We start from the raw sequence: 24,773 nt of genomic DNA, 5'->3' as shown, positions 1-24,773 counted from the left end.
CTCAAGGCAAGAACACTGGAGTGGATTGCCATTTCCTTCTCCAATGCATGAAAGTGAAAAGTGAAAGTGAAGTCGCTCAGTCATGTCTGACTCCTAGTGACCCCATGGACTGCAGCCTACCAGGCTCCTCCATCCATGGGATTTTCCAGGCAAGAGTACTGGACTGGGGTGCCATTGCCTTCTCCCAAGCTGGTACTACACTCTAAGAATATATTGAAATAAGTCAGTTGGATTTTTTTTACCTGGTTACATACAGCAAATAAATTGTGATAGAAAACCAAATATACTTAAAATTTATGAATTAAATGAATCCCCCCTCAATTAATGACAACAGTCTTTACAGCTGCAAAATACACTTATTCTTAATTAGTTGCATTTTTCTTCATCTTCAGTTATAACAATTATTGCATTCTGCATTCTAAGTTTATACTATGCCTAGTGGTATTCCAAACTTAGCTCTTTCGTGTGTGTGTGTGTTTGTGTTTGTGTGTGTGTGTGTAGGTACCTTTAACATGGGCTTCCCAAGTGGCACAGTGATAAAGAATCGCCTATCGATTCAGGAGACACAAGCAACACGGGTTCTATCCCTGGATTGGGAAGGCCCCTGGAGGAGGAAATAGCAACCCGCTCTAGTATTCTGGCCTGGAAAATCCCAAGGACAGAGGAGCCTGAGGCTACAGTCCATGGGGTCTCAAAAGAATCAGAAAAGACTGAGCATACACACATTTAATGTGATCAGTGAGAGTCTTTACCTTATTTTTTCTATCTAGGTATATCCCTGCAGTTATATATATGGCTTTCAGTCACAGTACCAATTAGAGGTTAAATGAAAAAACACCTGGGAAAAAAGTTAATTGTGGAATTCCAGTAGTCTTGAAAAGTACAAGATCAAGTAACTAATGAAGTAGGCAATTACCCTACATAAAGTTATGAGTAGTATCATATTTTATACCCTAGGCTACTGGCCAAGTCCCTGAACTATGCTACTTGCACAGAACCCCAAAAAAGTATTTTATTGAGAATATTTAATCATGAATTTTGTGTAATTGTAATTTTTAAATAGTGTTAATTTCTTGGTGCTTAACATCAAAAAAATTAACTATAATTTAACTGAGAGCCTAGTGTATGCCTGTTTTAAAAAGTTATAGAAACGTCAATAATTATTAAGAAGAAAATAAGGATTAACAATAGTTTCACCATCCAGAGATAGCTGTTGTAAAATGAAAGTGAAAATTGCTCAGTTGTGTTTGACTCTTTGCAACCCATGGACTATATATACTCCATGGAATTTTCCAAGCCAGAATACTGGAGTGGGTAGCCTTTCCCTTCTCCAGGGGATCTTCCCACCCAGGGATCAAACCCAGGTCTCCCACACTGCAGGCAGTTTCTTTACAAGCTGAGCCACAAGGGAAGCCCATAGCTATTAGTATCTGTTAGTATTCTGGTGTATATTCTTGCAATTTTTTTTTAGTTCATATAAATACTTTTTAACTTTTGAAAAATGAGGACACATACAAACTCTTTTAAATCCTCTTCTTTTAGGAAATGTCACAGACATTTCATGCCAATAAATATAGATCTACATCATTATAGAATTCTCTTGTGGTATGTTTGTTTACATAACCTTGATTTAATATTCTTACTATTATGAATGGTGCTATAAGCAACATTTTTCTAAATACAATGCATTTATTCTAAATAAATTCTAAATTTATGCATTCTAAATACATGCATTTATCCTATTATCTTTTTAGAAGTTTAATGGCTGTTTCTCAGGGAATGTGTTTTGTTTGTTTGTTATTCTTATATTCATCTGTTTTATTTTTTAGATTCTATGTATAGTGAGTGAAGTGAAGTTGCTCAGTCGTGTCCGACTCTTTGCGACCCCGTGGACTGTAGCCTACCAGGCTCTGAAGAGCCTCTCAGTCCATGGAATTTTCCAGGCAAGAGTACTAGAGTGGGTTGCCATTTCCTTCTCCAAGGGATCTTCCCAACCCAGGGATCGAACCCGGGTTTCCTGCACTGCAGGCAGACGCTTTATCGTCTGAGCCACCAGGGATGTATAAATGATAACATATAGTATTTGTCTTTCTCTGACTGGCATATTTCACTATGCTTCTTAAAAGAGCTTTTCAACCTTGTGTGCCTCTTTCTGGTCAATCTTCCTCCCTCCCCAATAAAAAGAGTACTCTGATTTTTTTTTAATTATATATTTTTTGCAGTGCTGAGTCTGTTGCTGTGTGCGGGCTTTCTCTAGTTGCAGTTAGCAGGGGTTACTCTCTAGTCACAGTGCACGGTCTTCTTATTGTGGTGGCTTCTCTTGTTGCAGAGCACTGGCTCTAGGGTGTGTGGGCTTCAGTAGTCGTGGCGCACCGGCTTGGATGCCTCGTGGAATGTGAATCTTCCCAGACCAGGGATCAAGCCCATGTCCCCTGCATTGGCTGGTGGATTCCAAACCAGTGACCACCAGGGAAGTCCTACTTGATTTTTTGAGATAATTATTTTCTTACTTTTTTTATAGTTTTATTACCACCTCAATATGTATTCCTTAATAATAATTTAGTTTTGTCTCTTTTGAATTTTATTTATAATCATATTGAAACTTTTTTCTTTTACTTGACATTATAATTGAAAGATTCAACAATGTTGTCATGTATAATATTATTTCATTTCTTTTTACTGTTGTATAATATTTTCTTGTATGATCATATCATGATTTATTTACCTATTCTGCTGACAGACAATTGGTTTCCAATTTGGGGCTATTACAAATATGCTATTTTGTACATTCTTGTACATGAGTCCTAAATGCATATGTGCAAAAGGATCTCAAAAAAGTATACCTAGAATTAGCATTGTATGTACACGTTCAACTTTACTAAATAATTTCCATGTGTTCTCCAAAGTGACTGTACCCAATAACAAAAAGTTGTTTCTAAAAGTTGTATCAAAAAGTTCCCATTGAACCATAATCTTACTGTCAGACTACATTCTGGATAATTTGTTCACCTCTTTCTTCCAAATCTACCTTACCAATTCTCCTTTTCAGTTCAGTTCAGTCGCTCAGTTGTGTCCGACTCTTTGCAACCCCATGAATCGCAGCACGCCAGGCCTCCCTGTCCATCACCAACTCCCGGAGTTCACTCAGATTCACGTCCATCGAGTTAATGATGCCATCCAGCCATCTCATCCTCTGTCATCCCCTTCTTCTCCTGCCCCAAATCCCTCCCAGCATCAGAGTCTTTTCCCATGAGTCAACTCTTTGCATGAGGTGGCCCAAGTACTGGAGTTTCAGCTTTAGCATCATTCCTTCCAAAGAAATCCCAGGGTTGATCTCCTTGCAGTCCAAAGGACTCTCAAAAGTCTTCTCCAACACCACAGTTCAAAAGCATCAATTTTTCGGCGCTCAGCCTTCTTCACAGTCCAACTCTCACATCCATACATGACTACTGGAAAAACCATAGCTTTGACTAGATGGACCTTTGTTGGCAAAGTAATGTCTGTGCTTTTTAATATGCTCTCTAGATTAGTCATAGCTTTTCTTCCAAGGAGCAATTATCTTTTAATTTCAAGGCTGCAGTCACCATCTGCAGTGATTTTTGAGCCCCCCAAAATAAAGTCTGTCACTGTTTCCGTTGTTTCCCCATCTATTTGCCATGAAGTGATGGAACTGGATGCCATGATCTTAGTTTTCTGAATGTTGAGTTTTAAGCCAGCTTTTTCACTCTCCTCTTTCACTTTCATCAAGAGGCTCTTTAGTTCCTCTTTGCTTTCAGGCATAAAGGTCGTGTCATCTGCATATCTGAGGTTATTGATATTTCCCCTGGCAATCTTGGTTCCAGCTTGTGCTTCATCCAGCCCAGCATTTTCTCATGACGTACTTTGCATGTAAGTTATTATAAGCAGGGTGACAATATGTACAGATATTTTTCCAGCATTTGTATGTGTGTATGTGTATGCATGTGTGTATATTTCTATGTAATTCACTCTAGATTTTAGTTTGTGGCTTGTCTTTTTATTCTCTTTATATTCTTTTGAGGAAAGGAATTCTTAAGCTTTGTCAGCTGTTTTAACAATTATAGAGATGAGTGTTGACATTTTCAGCTCTGTTTTGTTTTGTGCATTTTGAAGCTCTGTTATGAGATGTGTGCACAATTTAAGATTGTTATGTTTTCTTGAAAAAAATTGACTTCTATGTTATATGTAATGTTTCTCTTTATGTCTGGTAACAGTCTTCAATTAAAAAAAAATGAAATTCACTTAGTCGGATATTAATATAATCATTCTAGCTTTCTTTTGATTAGTTTTTTGATGGTATATCTTTTTCTATTTCACTTTTATCTGACTTTATATTCAAAATGGGTTTCCTGTAAACAACATATATTTATACCTTACTTTTTAATCCAGTTTGACCATCTATGCCTTTTATTAATATATAGGCATATTTAGACCATTTACATTTAATGTAATTACTGATGTGGTTGGTTTTAAATGTACCATTTTATTATTTATTTTCTATTTGTCTCATCTGTTTTCTGTTTCTTCCTTGGCTTTTTTTTTTTTTTTTTATTAATTTTTTTTTTTATTCAATTTTATCTCCACCATTGGCTCATTAGTTACTCCTCATTTTAAAAAGCATTTAGTGGTTACTGTAGGTTGATGGTCAGAAAACACCTTTCTTTTTAAAATTTAAATCCATGCCCTAAGGCTTATTTTTTTAATAAATAAACTTTTACTTGAACACAGCCATGCCCTTTCATTTACATATTGTCAATGACTGTTTTTGCACTGCAATGATAGAGTTGAGCAGTTGTGACAAAGACCATGGTCTACTAGCCTGAAATATTTGCTGTCTGTATCTTTAAGAAGTGTCTCTAGCATATACATTATATACACTTAAATTTGAAGTATATTTTCAATTATATACAACTTCATATATAGTATGAGAAGCTTACAGTAATATACTTCTATTCCCTCCCTCAAATCTTTTGTGCTATTGTTGTTATACATCTTACCCCTATATATGTTACAAACTCCATAATACATTTTTATTGTTTTTGCTCTTACTGTGCATTATCTTTTAAAGAAATTTTAAAAAGGGGAAAATGACTTTTTTAAATTTAAGAGAGAATTTATTTCCCCTAACCTAGTAGTAGTAAACCAATGCTTTGTATGTTTGTGATCCTGGACTCAAGATGGTCCTGCCAGCTTTTGCTTCTATTCTTCCTTTAGGCTTTATCTAAGACTAGGGGTGGGAAGATTTCCTATACCCTCCTCAGTAATAAAAATTTACAAGGCTGAAATTGGTGGAAGAGGAGTTACCTATTTTTTCCTCTAGGGTATATGGCTTTTTGCAAGTATTCTTCCTCCAGAGCCAATGGATTTTTGTCCAATCCCTGTGATGGGAGAGTTTTGTGTTCCTTTCCCATTGGCTTAAGGCTCTTGCTTTTTGTAAGAAAAGAGTGTTAAAAAAGATAGGGTTTCTTATTCACACACATTCATACCTGTGTGTCACAGTTGACTCTTTTGGGTCTCCTGCCCTGCCCCCAGTCTTTCTTATGAGTGTGTGATACAGGTACATGGAAAGAACCTTGCTGTGAATATTGACTACCTTTTGTGTCTGGGGATGCTAGAAATTCCTATCTTGGTAGCCCAAATTAGCCTTTAGAATTCCTTAAAATTTTATCTCTTTTGTTTTTTACTTCTTCCTTTATTTTTTTCTTAATATTTATTTATTTTTGGCCATGCTAGGTCTTCATTGCTCTGTGGACTTTTCTCTAGTTATGGCAAGCAGGGGCTACTCTCTAGTGGTGTGTGGGTTTCTCATTGCGGTGGCTTCTCTTGTTGTGGAGCACAGGCTGTAGAGCACAGACAGGTTCAATAGTTGTGACGCATAGGCTTAGTTGCACCATGGTATGAGGGATCCTCCTGGATCAGGGATTAAACTCATGTCTCCTGCATTGGCAGATGGATTCTTTACCACTAGGCCATCAAGGAAGCCTCCTTTTTACTTCTTCAAACAATGACAATTACTTCCTCCAATGCTCTGCCAAAAATGAAACATCTTATTTTCTCCTTGGAGGAAATTAGAATCTAATTTCTTATAAACTTAACTCTGATGAGTTCAGTTATTATTTTATAGATTATGTTTTTCTCCTTGTTGGGGTGGGAGCAGTTTTGTCTTTCTATATCCTCAACAAAAGTGGAGCTGCAGTTCTTTAGTCAAGTTTGTCAGCATTTTCTTTCATGGTTAGTGCTTGCTCTGTATTAAGATGTCTTCTTTAAAAAATCCCTTTTCTACTCTGAGAGCATGGAGATATGGTCCTGTATTATATTACAAATATTTTATGGTTAGCTTTTCACATTTAGTTCATTAATATACCAGGAATTTATTTTTATGTGTGATGTGAGATGAAGTTCCTTGATATTTATCATATGTGCACTATCATTTATTGATGATAGTTGTACAGTGTCTTAAAATTGTCAGATTGCTCTTTAGTGGTACTTGAGAATACAAAATATCTGAGCTCTAACATTGTGATATTATCAAAATATAACTGGTCAAAATAGGCACAGTATATTTCATTGGTTCTTTAATGAAGGAGAAAAGATGTATTTCTTATTTTTTCATATTAAAATGGATAGTCATTTCTATTAGTTATCTTTAGTCTTTTACAGCACTACACATCTCTATATTTTTTGACATGCCTCAGCTTTATCGTGTTTAATCTTTGATTGTTGTTGCCCCCAAGCCAGTACACTTTCTTATTTCTTTTGTTCCATCATTCTTCCAGTTGTTCAGACTTACAGCTTTGAAAATTTCCTTATTGTAAAATGATAGATTCTTAGTTTAAAGGAAACTTAAAAACCATCTTGAGTGGCCTTCTTGCTTATATATCCTTTCTAGTCTATCTTCTAGACTGCCATCAGCATCATTCTTCTTGTTACAAGTTGGATTATTTATCTTCCTATTTAAAAACCCTTGAAAGAGTCACTGATTAAGCCCCCTTAAAAAGGCATAGAGAACTATTCATACTCTTGACTTCAGATCCAGGTTACAAATGTTGGGCCATGCAGCCCAATTCCAGAAGGCTTTCTTCACATAGATTATGGTATAAATGAAGCTTTCAGGCTTTGTTTAATGTGATAGTTGATCGGTAAAGCATCTGCCTGCAATGCACGAGACCCAGGTTCGATTCCTGGGTCAGGAAGATCCCCTGGAGAAGGAAATGGCAATCCACTCCAGCACTCTTGCCTGGAAAATCCCATGGACAGAGGAGCCTGGTAGGCTACAGTCCACGGAGTCGCAAAGAGTCAGACACTACTGAGCGAGTTCACTTTCACTGTCATTAGTAATAGTACTATTATTATTGCCTGGAAAATTCCAAGGACAGAGGAGCCTGGCAGGCTATATATAGTCCATGGGGTGGCAAAGAGTTGAACACAACTAAGCAACTGAGTACACACACACACACACTATTATTATTATAGTTTGGTGGTAGGAAAGGGAGGAAGAAACACCATGTAATACAACTGGAGGTAGGTAGGGATTTAGCTGCAAAATCCTTGTTTGCAAAGCTAAAAAGTTTTGCAGGTAATGGGAAGCCATTTGAAGTTTTTAACAGGAATGGTGTAATTGGATTTCAGTTCCAGAAAAACAATGTGGGAGACAATATGGAAAATAGACTGAGGTGGTAAAGACCTGAACTAGGAAATGCTATGGAATGGAAATCAGAACTTGAAGTCTAAAGACTTCTAACGATTGCATACTGTGCAGAAAGTGTTTTCTATGCACTATTGCCATTTTAGAGCTAAGGAAACTGAAGTGAGAAATAACTTACCTGAGGTCACACATGCTGTGATAATGCCCGGATGGGAACACTTATATGTTTGTGTATGTAAAATAACAAATGACATATGCTCTGTATTTATACCCCATGCTTCCCAGAGGAGGATCCTCAGAATACTATTTTAAAACATACTTTTGGCAAAAGCTTTTTAGAGACAACTAGATTTGAATAAAACTCAACTTATCTCACCTTGTATATATTGTACATAAAAACAGAGAAATCCTATAATAGGTGTGTGTCTTTATGGGATTTGTGTTCCTGTTAGGATTGCTTTAATCCAATTTTCCCCAAACTGAATTTACCAAAGAATTCTCCTTTTGTATAAACTAAAGGTTTCATGAAATTCAGTTTGGAAATAATAAAGTTCATAGAGATATTGAAACATGGATAAGAATATATAGTATGTACATATAAAAATTTATCATTTTAGTATTTTCTTAATATTGTAAACTTTCTTTGCTGTGGGTGGATATCAGCATCAGCTGGGGGAAAATCTACTCCAAATGAGAATCAGTTCGGAAATAATCAAACTGGAAATCCTGAACTGCTAGGATCCCAGGAAGATTCAGATAATGATTATTCTAGCGACACTAAAAGGTAATTAGTATGAATGTTGATTCTACATGGCATAATCTATAAGAGTGAGATAGCCAGGGTACTGTCTTAGATTCTTCTAATTAAAACAAGGACCAAGTGAAGTTCATGTCATTTTTAACTAAAACCACCTTGATTCTGATGTTTACTGTTGTATGCTAGTATTTCCCTCCAATATAATGGGGGATAATGTATTGCTTAAATTTATTCTATTGTAATTATTTTGTCATCAGGGGCAACCTAAATGGCAGAAAAGTTTCTGTCCTCATTTTTGTTTCCTAGAATTAATTTTTCTGGCTCTTTTACATTCCTGGTTATGGTAAACTAATCATTATGCTTGTGTTTCACATTGGTATAATTTCAGTCAAAATTATAGTACTTAAACCACAGCTTTGCATACAGCCTTTTGAAATTAAGGTAGGGAATTTTATAAATAATTATTCTCAAAATAACTATAAACAAAGTATGTTTATTAAATTTCCAGTTAGTTACCTTGCTATCAACATTGGACTGTAATTTGATTTTAGCTATAATGGACGAGTTTGAGCAAACTCCGAAAGACAGAGGACAGGGAAACCTGGTGCACTGCAGTCCATGGGGTCACAAGGGATCAGACACGACTTAGCAACTGAACAACAACATAATGAAATATTATCTTATAATTCATGCTAAACATAGTTTATGTTAATCATTAATGAGTTTGAAAGATAACGTAATAGTTTTGAGATGACTTTAAAATTTTTTAATGTTATATTTGTGTTTATAGAATGTTAAACAATTAAAATCATGAAAAGCTAATATTCATGGAATCATTTTTAATATGACTTTCAATTTTATCATTCCCTTTTAAGTCAGTTTCTTTGGAAAAATGAAGATGATAGAGCTAATATCATTAGAAGAGAGGATAATCAGGTATGATTTCTAAATTTTTCTTAAATGTGATATTGTACCATATTTATACTGAAATTGAAATGAAACTGCAGATTAAAATGCCTAAGTTTTCTACTTTATACATTAGAGACAGGGGAGATAAACCTCAAGAAAATTCAGGAGCCTGCCAATTCAGTGAAATTTCTGGGAGTTTTATGGTCTGAGAGATATGTTGAGATATGCCCTTTAAAGTAAAAAACCAGGTATTTGAACCTTGCCCCAGCTACCACTGAAAACGAGTCACTCGATGTAGCGTCATCCAACCTCTTTCGAATTTGGAGATTTATTGCATTCAGATGTGTGGCTCCAATCTTTCCTTTTTTTTTTTTTTTTTTAATCAAGTAATCTAAAAGACTACCAACTTTGGGCAGAAACAGCTCACAAAGTGATCCAAGAGACACAGCAAGCAGTGCTGCCGGTTGTGTGCTAACATTCATCTAGTCCAATGATACTTGATAGGTAATAGGTTGGAATGCTGAATGGAGTCTGAGGCAAGTCCTGGTAGAAGAATCACAGCTCAGAGCCTTTGAGTTTTGGAATAAAGGCGTGCCATCTGCAGCAAATAATTATTTTGTTGTTGCTGCTGCTGCTGCTGCTAAGTCGCTTCAGTCGTGTCCAACTCTGTGCGACCCCATAGATGGCCTCCTACCAGGCTCCTCTGTCCCTGGGATTCTCCAGGCAAGAACACTGGAGTGGGTTGCCATTTCCTTCTCCAATGCAGGAAAGTGAAAAGTAAAAGTGAAGTCGCTCAATTGTGTCTGACTCTTAAAACATGCTATCTTCACACTTAAAAATAAAATTTTTCCACCTGGTGGGTACTGAATGCTATTTCATTATGGCCTGAATTTTAATTTCCCAGGTTACCCATACAGTTGATTTGATCCTGCTTATATATTTTATGGGCTCCATTTTAATAACTTTTTTGAAGAACTACCTTTTCAAGTATTTGAAGTATATTTCTCTTATTGCAAATCAAGATACTAACTTCTCATTTCTTCTTATTTACATTTATTTGGTATACCCCATCTTCCTCCTCTACTTTTTTCCCCAACTTTTCTGGATTGCATTGTTTTAGGTACCTCTTTATAGACGTCATAAAGTTGGGTTTCATTTTGTAAACAGTCTGAAAGTCATTTTCATTTAGTAGATGAATTATCTCCTTTTATGTTATGATGGGATTGATATATTTGACCTCAATGTGTTATTTTACTTTGCTATAGCTACTATGTGGTTTATTTGCACTTTCCCCCTTTCTCGTATGTAGGAAGGTTGAATCTTATTCTAGTGTTTACCTTTATACTAATATAAATTTTTGTTAGTATTCCTTGCCCTCTTTTTTCCTTTTTTAAAATTTATCCTTCTTCAAAAATTTGAAATTTTTGATTCGTTCCCTCTAAAATTATCCTGACTCCTACCTTACATTCAAGGTGATTAAAAAGTCATCCCTCTCTCTTTTCTTCCCTCATATGCTTTTAGTTGTATCATTTCTACTTTGTCAAAGAACAGAACATTTATGGGCTGTGCTTCTTGTCTTCTCCTCACCCTTGTTTTAGTCTCAGATCTATAATTAAATACGTTCAACACTTACTGCCAGTTCTTTTGCACAAGATTTTTCAATCATTTCCTGGCTGGGTTAAGCTCCACTTATTTAAAAACAGCTCCTACATACAATATTCCCTTACTTCTTCCATATTTAAATCTGTCTAGAGCAGGAATAGACAAACAAGGCTCAAAGCCAGTTTAGTGAAGCATGGAAAAAATTGTTTTTAAGTTGGAAAAAGAAGAATTATGACAGATACCATTTGTGGCCTGCAAAACCTAAATTATTTATCCTGAGGCCTTTTACAGAAGAAGTTTGCTCATCCCTGCTTTGAGTCTTGATACTTGAGGGATAGCTTGATTGTAACATCCTCGGCTTACGCAATTTTTCCTTGAATTTATTTAAATGTTCCCCTATTGATGTCTTATTCTATTTATTACTATTGAGAAGTGTGATGCTAAATTGATTTTATTTTCCTTGTAAATTGGTTTGGGTATTTTCTTCTGGAAGGCCAGAGTAGTCTTTTAATGTGTAGTAGTTTTATCAGGCTGTACTTCAGTTGAAAAGTCTAGGTCTGGTTTTTATGAGTACCTAGTGGCTCCATTGGAGAAGGCAATGACAACCCACTCCAGTACTCTTGCCTAGAAAATCCCATGGATGGAGGAGGCTGGTGGGCTGCAGTCCATGGGGTTGCTAGGAGTTGGACATGACTGAGTGACTTCACTTTCACTTTTCACTTTCATGCATTGGAAAAGGAAATGGCAACCCACTCCAGTATTCTTGCCTGGAGAGTCCCAGGGATGGGGGAGCCTGGTGGGCTGCCGTCTATGGGGTCACACAGAGTCGGACACAACTGAAGCGACTTAGCAGCAGCAGCAGCAGCAGAGGCTCCTTTTAGGGCTTCCCTGGTGGCTCAGCTGGTAAAGAATTCACCTGCAATGTGGGAGACCTGGGTTAAATCCCTGGGTTTGGAAGATCCTCTGAAGAAGGGAACAGCTACCCACTCCAGTATTCTGATTTGGAGAATTCCATAGACTGGGGAATCCAGTCTGTGGGGTCACAAAAAGTTGGACATGACTGAGCAACTTTCACTAGTGGGCCCTTTTAGTATGAAAATCAAGACTTCTTTTATTTCAACAAATTATAGTTCTAGAAAACAATATAAATAGCAGATCAATTCCATGTGTTTTTTTTTTTCAGGGACCCCAGTTTGTCTTTTTTGGTTCTTCTTTACCTTCTATTTCTGTTACTTTCTCTCTGATCAAGTTTACCATTTCTTTTTTTATTTTTTTAATTGGAGGCTAATTACTTTACAATATTGTAGTAGTTTTTTTTTTTAACCAAACATCGACATAAATCAGCCACGGGCACACATGTTTTCCCATCCAGAACTCCCCTCCCACCTCCCTCCCCACCCCATCCCCCAGGGTCATCCCAGTGCACCAACCCTGAGCACCCTGTCTCATGCATCGAACCTGGACCAGCGATCCGCTTCATATATAATATACACGTATCAATGCTACCCTCTCAAATCATCCCACCCTCACCTTCTCCCACAGAGTCCAGAAGACTGTTCTTTACATCTGTGTCTCTTTTGCTATCTCGCATATAGGGTCATTGTTACCATATTTTTATTGGTGTTTTTCTTTCTGACTTACTTCACTCTGTATTATAGGCTCAGTTTCATCCACCTCATTAGAACTGATTCAAATGCATTCTTTTTAATGGCTGAGTAATATTCCATTGTGTATAGGTACCATGGCTTTCTTATCCATTTGTCTGCCATTGGACATCTAGGTTGCTTCCATGTCCTGGCTATTATAAACAGTGCCGTAATGAATACTGGAGTACATGTGTCTCTTTCAATTCTGGTTTCCTTGGTGTGTGTGCCCAGCAGTGGGATTGCTGAGTAGTATGGAAGTTCTATTTCCAGGTTTTTAAAGAATCTCCACACTGTTCTCTATAGTGGCTGTACTAGTTTGCATTCCCACCAACAATATAAGAGGGCTCCTTTTTCTCCACACCCTCTCCAGCATTTATTGTTTGTAGACTTTTTAATAACAGCCATTCTGACTGGTGTGAGATGGTACCTCACTGTGGTTTTGATTTGCATTTCTCTGATAATAAGTGATGTTGAGCATCTTTTCATGTGTTTGTTAGCCATCTGTATGTCTTCCTTGGAGAAATGTTTGTTTAGTTCTTTGACCCATTTTTTGATTGGGTCGTTTATTTTTCTGGGATTGAGCTTCATGAGCTGCATGTATATTTTTTAGATTAATTCTTTGTCAGTTGTTTTGTTTGCTATTATTTTCTCCCATTCTGAAGGCTGTCTGTTCACCTTGCTTATAGTTTCCTTTGTTGTGCAAATGCTTTTAAGTTTAATTAGGTCCCATTGTTTATTTTTGCTTTTATTTTCATTACTCTGCTGGAGCTGGGTCATAGAGGATCCTGCTGTGATTTATGTTAGATAATGTTTTGCCTATATTTTTTTCCTCTAGGAGTTTTGTAGTTTCTGGTCTTATGTTTAGATCTTTAATCCATTTTGAGTTTATTTTTGTGTATGGTGTTAGAAAGTGTTCTAGTTTCATTCTTTTACAGGTGGTTGACCAGTTTTCCCAGTACCAATTGTTAAAGAGATTGTCTTTTCTCCATTGTATATTCTTGCCTCCTTTGTCAAAGATAAGGTGCCGATAGGTGCATGGATTTATCTCTGGGCTTTTTATTTTGTTCCATTGATCTATATATCTGTTTTTTTGCCAGTACCATACTGTCTTGATGACTGTAGCTTTGTAGTATCGTCTGAAGCCAGGCAGGTTGATTCCTCCAGTTCCATTCTTCTTTCTCAAGATTGCTTTGGCTATTCGAGGTTTTTTGTATTTCCATACAAATTGTGAAATTATTTGTTCTAGTTCTCTGAAAAATACTGTTGGTAGCTTGATAGGGATTACATTAAATCTATAGATTGCTTTGGGTAGTATACTCATTTTCTCTATATTGATTCTTCTGATCCATGAACATGGTATATTTCTCCATCTATTTGTGTTATCTTTGATTTCTTTCACCAATGTTTTATAGTTTTCTATATATAGGTCTTTTGTTTTTTTAGGTAGATTTATTCCTAAGTATTTTATTCTTTTCACTGCAACAGTGAATGGAATTGTTTCCTTAATTTCTCTTTCTGTTTTCTCATTGCTAGTGTATAGGAATGCAAGGGATTTCTGTGTGTTAATTTTATATCCTGCAACTTTACTATATTCATTGATTACCTCTAGTAATGTTCTGGTGGAGTCTTTAGTGTTTTCTATGTAGAGGATCATGTCATCTGCAAACAGAGTTTTACTTCTTCTTTTCCAATCTGGATTCCTTTTATTTTTTTTCTTCTCTGATTGCTGTGGCTAAAACTTCCAAAGCTATGTTGAATAGTAGTGGTGAGAATGGGCACCCTTGTCTTGTTCCTGACTTTAGGGGAAATGTTTTCAATTTTTCACCATTGAGGATAATGTTTGCTGTGGATTTATCATACATGGCTTTTATGTTGAGGTATGTTCCTTCTATTTCTGCTTTCTGGAGGATTTTTATCATAAATGGATGTTGAATTTTGTCAAAGGCTTTCTTTGCATTTATTGAGAAAATCATATGGTTTTTATCTTTCAATTTGTTAATGTGGTGTATCACATTGATTGATTTGCAGATATTAAAGAATCCTTGCATCCCTGGTATAAAGCCCACTTGGTCATGATGTATGATCTTTTTAATATGTTGTTGGATTCTGTTTGCTAGAGTTTTGTTAAGGATTTTTGCATCTATATTCATCAGTGATATTGGCCTATAGTTTTCTTTTTTTTTGGCGGGGGGGATCTTTGTCTGGTTTTGGTTTTAGGGTGATGATGGCCTCATAGAATGAAGTTTACCTTCCTCTGCAATTTTCTGGAAGAGTTTGAGTAGGATAGGTGTTAGCTCTTTAAATTTTTGGTAGAATTCAGCTGTGAAGCCGTCTGATCCTGGGCTTTTGTTTGCTGGAAGATTTCTGATTATAGTTTTGATTTCCAGGCTTGTGATGAGTCTGTTAAGATTTTCTATTTCTTCCTGGTTCAGTTTTGGAAAGTTATACTTTTCTAAGAATTTGTCCATTTCTTCCAAGTTGCCCATTTTATTGTCATATAGTTGCTGATAGTAGTCTCTTATGATCCTTTGTATTTCTGTGTTGTCTGTTGTGATTTCTCCATTTTCATTTCTAATTTTGCTGATTTGATTCTTCTCCCTTTCTTTCTTGATGAGTCTGGCTAATGGTTTGTCTATTTTATTTATCTTTTCAAAGAAGCAACTTTTTGCTTTGTTGATTTTTTTCTCTGGTCTCCTTTGTTTCTTTTTCATTTATTTCTGCACTAATTTTTATGATTTCTTTCCTACTAACCCTGGGGCTCTTCATTTCTTCCTTTTCTAGTTGCTTTAGGTGTAGAGTTAGGTTATTTATTTGACTTTTCTCTTGTTTCTTGAGGTAAGCGTGTATTGCTATGAACCTTCCCCTCAGCACTGCTTTTACTGAGTCCCATAGGTTTAGGGTTGTATGTTTTTATTTTCATTATTTCTATGCATATTTTTATTTCTTCTGTGATTTATTGGTTATTCAGAAGTGTGTTGTTTAGCCTCCGTATGTTTGTGTTTTTAATTTTTTTTTTCCTGTAGTTGACATCTAATCTTTCCAGACTGTGATCAAAAAAGATGCTTGGAATAATTTCAATTTTTTTTTAATTTACCAAGGCTAGATTTATGGCCCAGGATGTGATCTATCCTGGAGAAGTTTCCATGTGCACTTGAGAAAAAGGAGAAATTCATTGTTTTGGGGTGAAATGTCATAGATATCAATTAGGTCTAACTGGTCCATTGTATTATTTAAAGTTTGTGTTTCCTTGCTAATTTTCTGTTTAGTTGATCTATCCATAAGTGTCAGTAGAGTATTAAAGTCTCCCACTATTATTGTGTTACTGTTAATTTCCCCTTTTATACTTGTTAGCATTTGCCTTACATATTGTGGTGCTCCTATGTTGGATGCATATTTATTTATAATTGTTATATCTTCTTCTAGATCAAAGGCTTGACCCTTTGATCATTATGTAGTATCCTTCTTTGTCTCTTTTCATGGCCCTTATGTCAAAGTCTATTTTATCTGATATGAGTATTGCTACTCCTGCTTTCTTTTGGTCTCCATTTGCATGAAATATCTTTTTTCCAGCCCTTCACTTTCAGTCTGTATGTGTCCCTTGTTTTGAAGTGAGTCTCTTGTAGACAGCATATATAGGGGTCTTGTTTTTGTAACCATTCAGCCAGTCTTTGTCTTTTGTTGGGGCACTCAACCCATTTACATTTAAGGTAATTATTGATAAGTATGATCCCATGCCATTTACTTTGTTGTTTTAGGTTTGAGTTTATACACCTTTTCTGTGTTTCCTGTCTTGAGAAGATCCTTTGGCATTTGTTGAAGAGCTGGTTTGGTGGTGCTGAATTCTCTCAGCTTTTGCTTGTCTGTAAAGCTTTTGATTTCTCCTTCATATTTGAATGAGATCCTTGCTGGGTACAGTAATCTGGATTGTAGGTTTTTCTCTTTCATCACTTTAAGTATGTCCTGCCAGTCCTTTCTGGCCTGAAGAGTTTCTATTGAAAGATCAGCTGTTATCCTTATGGGAATCCCCTTGTATGTTATTTGTTGTTTTTCCCTTGCTGCTTTTAATATCTGTTCTTTGTGTTTGATCTTCATTAATTTGATTAATATGTGTCTTGGGTGTTTCATCTTGGGTTTATCCTGTTTGGGACTCTCTGGGCTTCTTAGACTTGGGTGTCTATTTCCTTCCCCATTTTAGGGAATTTTTCAACTATTATATCTTCAAGTATTTTCTCATGGCCTTTCTTTTTGTCTACTTCTTCTGGGACTCCTATGATTTGAATGATGGGGCATTTGACATTGTCCCAGAGGTCTCTGGGGTTGTCCTCATTTATTTTAATTCTTTTTCCTTTTTTCCTTTCTGCTTCATTTATTTGCACCATTCTATCTTCCACCTCACTCATCCTATCTTCTGCCTCAGTTATTATACTGTTGTTTCCCTCCAGAGTGTTTTTGATCTCAGTTATTACATTATTCATTACTGATTAACTCCTTTTTATTTCTTCTAGGTCAAGTTTACCATTTCTTTATGTTTAATTTTCTTTGCTCCTTTTATTTCTGTTCTCTATTATCCTTACTCTATTTTTTTGGTCATATCTGTTCCTGTTTGGATACCTGTTATTCATTTCCAAGACAGTTTGTTTTCTTCTTTAATTTCTTTCTTCAATTTAGTCAATTTCCATTTTACATCTTCCTGGAGTTTTATTTTTCCATTTTTATTCTGAATGTCTAAATTTGTGATTTATGGTATTCATTAATACCTAAAGTGCTTTGAATTCATTTAATACAATCTATACTGGGATAGTGTTAATTTTTTCTGCCTCTTGGCTGCTGGTTTTGTTTTGTTTTAGTTCTCAATTTTGAGGGTTTTCAAAAAGTAACTTAGCATGAATGTTAGATTATTTTGTAGATGTTGTCTTTGCTTATTTGTGTTGGATTTTTCTGAATCAGTAGCAGGCGTTCTTACAGAGGAACAAGGAGTAGTGTTCTGGTGGTTTAGTTTAGCTTGTAGATTAGGAGTGCCCTCTTCTGTTGTTATAATAAAATGCAGTTGTTTATTTTTAAATAAATGGGGCATTTGGGGGAAATGGTCTTTTTTCTTTGTATACTTTCTTACTGATTTAATTCAGCAGAGCTCTTAACTAACTTGACCACCTTTCTTTCTCTTACTACCTTGCTTAACAGAACATCTCTTGCTTCTGAAGCATTTTCCTCTCACCTAGTAACTATGCTGCTGCTGCTGCTAAGTCGCTTCAGTTGTGTCCAACTCTATGCGACCCCATAGACGGCAGCCCACCAGGCTCCCCCATCCCTGGAATTCTCAAGGCAAGAACCCTGGAGTGGGTTGCCATTTCCTTCTCCAATGCATGAAAGTGAAAACTGAAAGTGAAATCGCTCAGTCGTGTCTGACCCTCAGCGACCCCATGGACGGCAGCCTTCCAGGCTCCTCTGTCCATGGGGTTTTCCAGGCAAGAGTACTGGAGTGGGTTGCCATTGCCTTCTCCTCCTAGTAACTATGTTTTCCCATAATTACCACTTCTGGTCCTCTACATTTTAAAAGCCCCTTTCTTTTAGATTCCTCATAGAAAGAACTCTGATTTACCAGTTCATACCCTATCTCTCAATATTTCTCCACCACATGTAGGACCCTTTCCTTTAAGACTGAATTGTGGTTAATGTTCACTGTGTTATCTGTGTATTGTCTCTCTAATGCATAGTCCCCATCTGACTCTGCTTAGATGTGAGCTCCTAAGCACACACTGCTGGCCTAGGGTGTTTATTTCTCCACTTACATGTAAATTAAAGTATATGTAAATTAGAAGATTCTGTGTCCTAGTTACACTGCAGACATAAGTTATGGGTGATTATATTTGCTTTCTTTTTATAGTAGTTGAAAGCATGTGTGAAGAGATTCTAATTTAGGTGGTTGCCATTATCCTGTGGGAATCTGACCTTATAAGTTAACAAAATAAAATGCAATAAACTAGAAAAAATAATAAAACAAAGTAGGGATAAGGGTTTCTTAATGAAGATAGAAGTAGAAACTATTAAGTTACAGAAGTAAACAGCCTAGTAGAATTGAAAAGAGTTCAAAATCTATAAAGTGGTAGTGGCAGAAACATCAACATTGGTAAGGCTTGAGGTAGTTTATCAAAAAAAGGGTAGAAACACAAAAATTAGGTGAGATGAAGGCAATGTAACACAAATACAGAGGTGATAAAATTTATGAGAATATAATGTATGCTAAAATTTGAAAATGTGCTAGGATGTCCAATTTTCTAAGCAAATATAAATGGTCAAAATTGGCTTAAGAAGAAAAAAATAGCCATCTGAGAAACATTTAAAAGTTGTCATAACAAATAATTGAAATCAGAAATCTTGGGAGGAAATCATGCTTAGAAAGAAATATGAATTCTTTTTTTTTTCTTCTTTGTAAATTTTTAGTTTGAAGCAACTGTGGTATAATGTCCAAGTAATAGTGGAATGGAGAAAATAGAGCACTAGAGAGGGTCTATAGTTACAAAGATAGATTTTGGAGTTCATCACCTTATAAGTAAAAAAATGCATTACTGTTGGCATTATCAGATGCTTACAAATAGATGAAAAATAATGTGTCACCCTACCAGATCTTACTGATTTTCATGTTTGCTTACAGTTAGGTAAAACAGAATACATCCCCCTACCAGATCTTATTGATTTTCCTTCACTTCCTTGTCAACCTATTCCTTCTCCAGGAATAACTGATATACCTTTATCACAGATTGAGAGTAAGTATGATGATACTGTAAGTACAGATGATTCTATGAGGTAAAGTTAAATAATGTTAATGAGGAGTTAATTGTTTAATGTGTACAGTTTTACTTTGGAAAGATAAAGTTTTGGAGATGAAGAGGTGGTGATGCTTGCAAAGTATTATGAATGCACATAGTGCCATTAAACTGTTCATTTAAATATGATTAAAATGGTAAATTATGTATATTTTACCACAAAAAGTTAAATTATTTTAAAGTATATGATTGTTATGTTGATTACTGCGTATGTGTGTCACTAGTATTATTTCTACTTTTAAAAAAATATATTCCAAAATATACATTTTTCTATGTAAGATTTACGGAGAAGGCAATGGCACCCCACTCCAGTACTCTTGCCTGGAAAATCCCATGGACAGAGGAGCCTGGTAGGCTGCAGTCCATGGGGTCGCTAAGAGTCGGACACGACTGAACGACTTCACTTTCACTTTTCACTTTCATGCATTGGAGAAGGAAATGGCAACCCACTCCAGGGTTCTTGCCTGGAGAATCCAGGGACGGAGGAGCCTAGTGGGCTGCCATCTATGAGGTCGCACAGAGTCGGACACGACTGAAGTGACTTGGCATGGCATGTAAGATTTAAGTACAATAACTTTGGACCCAAGTTAAATTTACTTAAAGAATTAAATCAACAGATATAACTACACAAGCTTTACCTAGTTTCTATGTGAAGTTGTTCAGTCGTGTCTGAATCTTTGCAACCCCATAGACTGTAGCCTACCAGGCTTCTCTGTCCATGGGATTTTTTAGGCAAGAATACTGGAGTGGGTTGCATTTCCTTCTCCAGGGGATCTTCCTGACCCAGAGATCGAACCCAGGTCTCCTGCATTGTAGGCAGACGCTTTACCCTCTGAGCCACCAGGGAAGCCTACCTAGTTTTTATGCATATGTGTATAAATGCAAAAGAAACATACTGTATTGTTTATATATATATAAATCTCCTATAAATACTGAAATGACTCCTTAGTGTTTTCCACAGAGGCAAATCACTATACTACAGGTAGAAAAACAGAGTTTGGGTTAAAATTTATACTTGCTGTTTTAAGCATTTTTTAGTTTTATATTCTATATTTTAGGACTTGACCCATCTTTTAGCTTTTAGGTATTTATGAGTATGGCTTATAATCTATTAGGGGAGAAGATTATTGAACAAATGAAACAAGTAGAGGAAGAAAGAAGATATCTGGAAAGAATTAGAGAAGAACTAATGAAAAAAGCTGAAAGGCTAGTGGAACAAGGCAAATTAAAGTGCTATCATGGTAAAATTTATTACATATCTGTTATCTCTATAAAGGAAACTCAAGGTTTACAGAATTTATGCCTGTAAATTATGTGCCTGTGATTTATTTTACAGAATAAATCACAAGATGATATTTACTGTTTTATTGTTATAGTTTAAATGGTACACTATTGATATAGATTCACTATAGGAAAGATTAAATCATTGTTTGACTATTTTATACACTAAATGCAACATGCTTTTTATTAAAATTCAATTATTTTTTATTTTAATTTATTTTTTAATTGAAGGATAACTGCTTTACCGAACTTCATTGTTTTCTGTCAGATCTCAACATGAGTCAGCCATAGGTATACAAATATCACCTCCCTTCCCTCCCATCTCCCTCCCCATTTCCCCACCCCCATAGGTTGAGAGCCCCCTACTTGAGTTTCCTGAGACCATCTAGGAGTCCAAAGTCAAGTGGACCTTAAAAAGTATCGCTCCAAACAAAGCTAGTGGAGGAGGTGGTGGAATTCCAGCTGAGCTGTTTCAAATCCTAAAAGATGAGGCTGTGAAAGTACTGCACTCAATATGCCAGCACATTTGGAAAACTCAGCAGTGGCCACAGGACTGGAAAAGGTCAGTTTTCATTCCAATCCCTAAGAAAGGAAATGCCAAAGAATGCTCAAACTACCTTACAATTGCACTCATCTCCCACACTAGCAAAGTAATGCTCAAAATTCTCCAAGCTAAACTTCAACAGTGCGTGAACCAAGAACTTCCAGATGTTCAAGCTGGATTTAGAAAAGGCAGAGAAACCAGAGATCAAATTGCCAACGTCCATTGGATCATAGAAAAGGCAAGAGAATTCCAGAAAAACATCTACTTCTGCTTCATTGACTATGGCAAAGCCTTTGACTGTGTGGATCACAACAAACTGTGGAAAATTCTTAAAGAGATGGGAATACTACCTGACCTGCCTCCTGAGAAATCTGTGTGCAGGTCAATAGTTAGAACAGTACATGGAACAGTGGATTGGTTCCAGATTGGGAAAAGAGTAAGTCAAGGCTGTATATTGACACCCTGTTAATTTAACTTACACACAGAGTATATCATGCAAAATGCTGGGCTGGATGAAGAACAAGCTGGAATCAAGATTGCAGGGAGAAATATCAATAATATTATATATGCAGATGATACCACCCTTATAGCAGAAAGCAAAGAGGAATAAATAGCCGCTTGATGAAAGTGAAAGAGGAGAGTGAAAAAACTGGCTTAAAACTCAACATTCGGAAAACTAAGTTCATGGCATCCAGTCCGATCACTTCATGGCAAATAGATGGGGAAACAATGGAAACAGTAACAGACTATTTGGGGGGGCTCCAAAATCACTGCAGCAGCATTGGCTCAGAGCAGCATTGGCTCAGAGGTTAAAGCATCTGGCTGAAATGCTGGAGACCCAGGTTCGATCCCTGGGTCAGGAAGATCCCCTGGAGAAGGAAATGACAACCCACTCCAGTACTCTTGCCTGGAGAATCCCATGGAGGGAGGAGCCTGGTAGGCTACAGTCCATGGGGTCACAAAGAGTCGGACATGACTGAGTGACTTCATTTCACTTAACTTCACTTCAAAATCACTGCAGATGATGACTGCAACCATGAAATTAAACGACACTTGCTCCTTGGAAGAAAAACTATGTCCAACCTAGACAGCATATTGAAAAGCAGAGACATTACTTTGCCAACAAAGGTCCATCTAGCCAAAGCTATGGTTTTTTCAGTAGTCATGTATGGATGTGAGAGTTGGACTGTGAAGAAAGCTGAGCACCAAAGAATTGATGTTTTTGCACTATGGTGTTGGAGAAGATTCTTGAGCATCCCTTGGACTGCAAGGAGATCAAACCAGTTAATGCTAAAGGAAGTCAATCCTGAACATTCATTGGAAGGACTGATGCTAAAGCTGAAGCTCCAAAACTTTGGCCATCTGATGGGAAGAACTGACTCATTGGAAAAGACCCTGATGCTGGGAAAGATTGAATGCAAGAGGAGAAGGGGACAACAGAGGATGAGATGGTTGGATGGCATCACCAATTCGATGGACATGAGTTTGAGCAAGCTCCAGGAGTTGGTGATGGACAAGGAAGCTTGGCATGCTGCAGTCCATGGGGTGGCAAACATTCGGACATGACTGAGTGACTGAACTGAACTGAAAGGCAGTTAATTCCATATATACCTTTTACCCTTTTTATCTTCTAATACAACCCAAAATGTAAGCCTCTCAAATTATTTAACATCTCTTAAATCATCCTATGCTTCCTCTACCCTTTCTCATTTTTTCATTTCTACAAGTTCTAACAAATCTGTTCTAATTATTGCAAGGAAACTATTTTTCTTACCTCATTTCTCTCGTTCATTCACCCATTCATTCAATTTAGCAAAACAGACAGACATACATACCAAAAAAATTGAGCATCTAGGGGAGACTAAGGGACTCAAGGCTTCGAGAGTGATATCTAAGCTGGGATTGAATGATTAGTAGGAAATAACCAGGAACTCTGAAGAAAGGAGTAGAAGGAGAAGATAAGATTTAGATGGCAGAGGGAAAAGACTGAGGGCATGGTGCCAAGAGGAGGCACACTTCAGATTCTAGTATGGTGGGTGGTAGTTTAGCCACTAACGTGTCTGACTCTTGTGACCTCATAAACTGTAGCCTGGCAGGCTCCACTGTCCATGGGACTGTTTCAGCAAGAATACTGAAGTGGGTTGCCATTTCCTTCTCCAGGGGATCTTCCTGACCCAAGGATCAAACGGCAAATTCCTTACTGACTGAGCCACCAGGAAAGCTCAGATTCCAGTACATCTACCACTTTTCCTGGAAGCCTTTCTTGATCTCTTCCATTTAATTTAGGTGTTTTTCATCTGTACTCCCATGCATAGAATCTGTAATTCCTTTATCATAGCAGTTATCAGGATGTATCACTACTGCTTAACTTGATCATCATTCCTCCACTGGACCATAAACACTTTGAGGGCAGGGACAAGACTTTGTTGGTTTAATACTATCTCCCCAGCCCCTAGAACAGTGACTAAGTTCAGTAGGCACTTAATAAACACTTATTTAATACATGACTGTTAAAATTAATAAATAAATGTCAGTTTTTAAAAATAATTGAATTTTTAATGCTCTTGCACTGTTGGTGGGAATATAGATCGATACAGCCACTGTGGAAGACGGTATGGAGATTCCTTTAAAAACTAGAAATAAAACCACCATATGACCCAGCAATCCCACTCCTAGGCATATGCCCTGCAGAAACCCAGGTTGAAAAAGACATGTATCCCATTGTTCATTGCAGCACTATTTACAATAGCTAGAACACCGAAGCAACCTTGATGCCCATCAACAGATGACTGGATAAAGAAGTTGTGGTACATATACACAATGGAATATTACTCGGCCAAAGGAACACATTTGAGTCAGTTCTGACGAGGTAGATGAACTTAGAACCTATTATACAGAGTGAAATGAGTCAGAAAGAGAAAAATAAATATATTCTAATGCACACATATGGAATCTATAAAAACGGTTCTGAAGAATTTATTTACAGGGCAGCAATGGAGAAACATACATAGAGAATAGACTTATGGACACGGGGAGAGGGGAGAAGAGGATGAGATGTATGGAAAGAGTAACATGGAAACTTATATTACCATATGTAAAATAAGTAGCCAACAGGAATTTGGGGTATGGCTCTCAGTGAGTGATCACACCATCATGGTTATCTGGGTCATTAAGATCTTTTTTGTATAGTTCTTCTATGTATTCTTACCACCTCTTCTTAATATCTTCTGCTTCCATTAGGTCCATATTGTTTCTGTCCCTTACTGTGCCCATCTTTGCATGAAATGTTCCCTTGGTGTCTCTAATTTTCTTGAAGAGATCGCTACTCTTTCCCATTCTGTTGTTTCCTTCTATTTCTTTGCATTGATCACTTAGGAAGGCTTTCTTATCTCTTCTTGCTATTCTTTGGAACTCTGCATTCAGATGGATATATCTTTCCTTTTCTCCATTGCCTTTCCCTTCTCTTCTTTTCTCGATTTGTAAGACCTCCTCAGACAACCATTTTACCTTTCTTTTTCTTGGGAATGGTTTTGATCACTGCCTCCTG

General features: G+C 36.7%; 1 protein-coding gene across 1 annotated transcript in view; it reads left to right on the top strand.

The window, feature by feature from the left end:
• The window catches only part of SPATA1 (spermatogenesis associated 1), a 53,757-nt gene that overhangs the window by 19,725 nt on the left and 9,259 nt on the right, over positions 1–24,773 (top strand). Inside the window, 4 exon segments of the mRNA XM_040231922.1 lie at positions 8,333–8,447; positions 9,296–9,356; positions 19,230–19,341; positions 20,517–20,642. Of these exon segments, the coding sequence (XP_040087856.1) occupies positions 8,333–8,447; positions 9,296–9,356; positions 19,230–19,341; positions 20,517–20,642 (414 nt within the window).

The sequence above is a fragment of the Oryx dammah genome, unplaced genomic scaffold (assembly GCF_014754425.2).
Source record: "Oryx dammah isolate SB20612 unplaced genomic scaffold, SCBI_Odam_1.1 HiC_scaffold_28, whole genome shotgun sequence".
Taxonomy (NCBI): domain Eukaryota; kingdom Metazoa; phylum Chordata; class Mammalia; order Artiodactyla; family Bovidae; genus Oryx; species Oryx dammah.
This window is presented reverse-complemented; position numbering and strand designations above follow the sequence as displayed.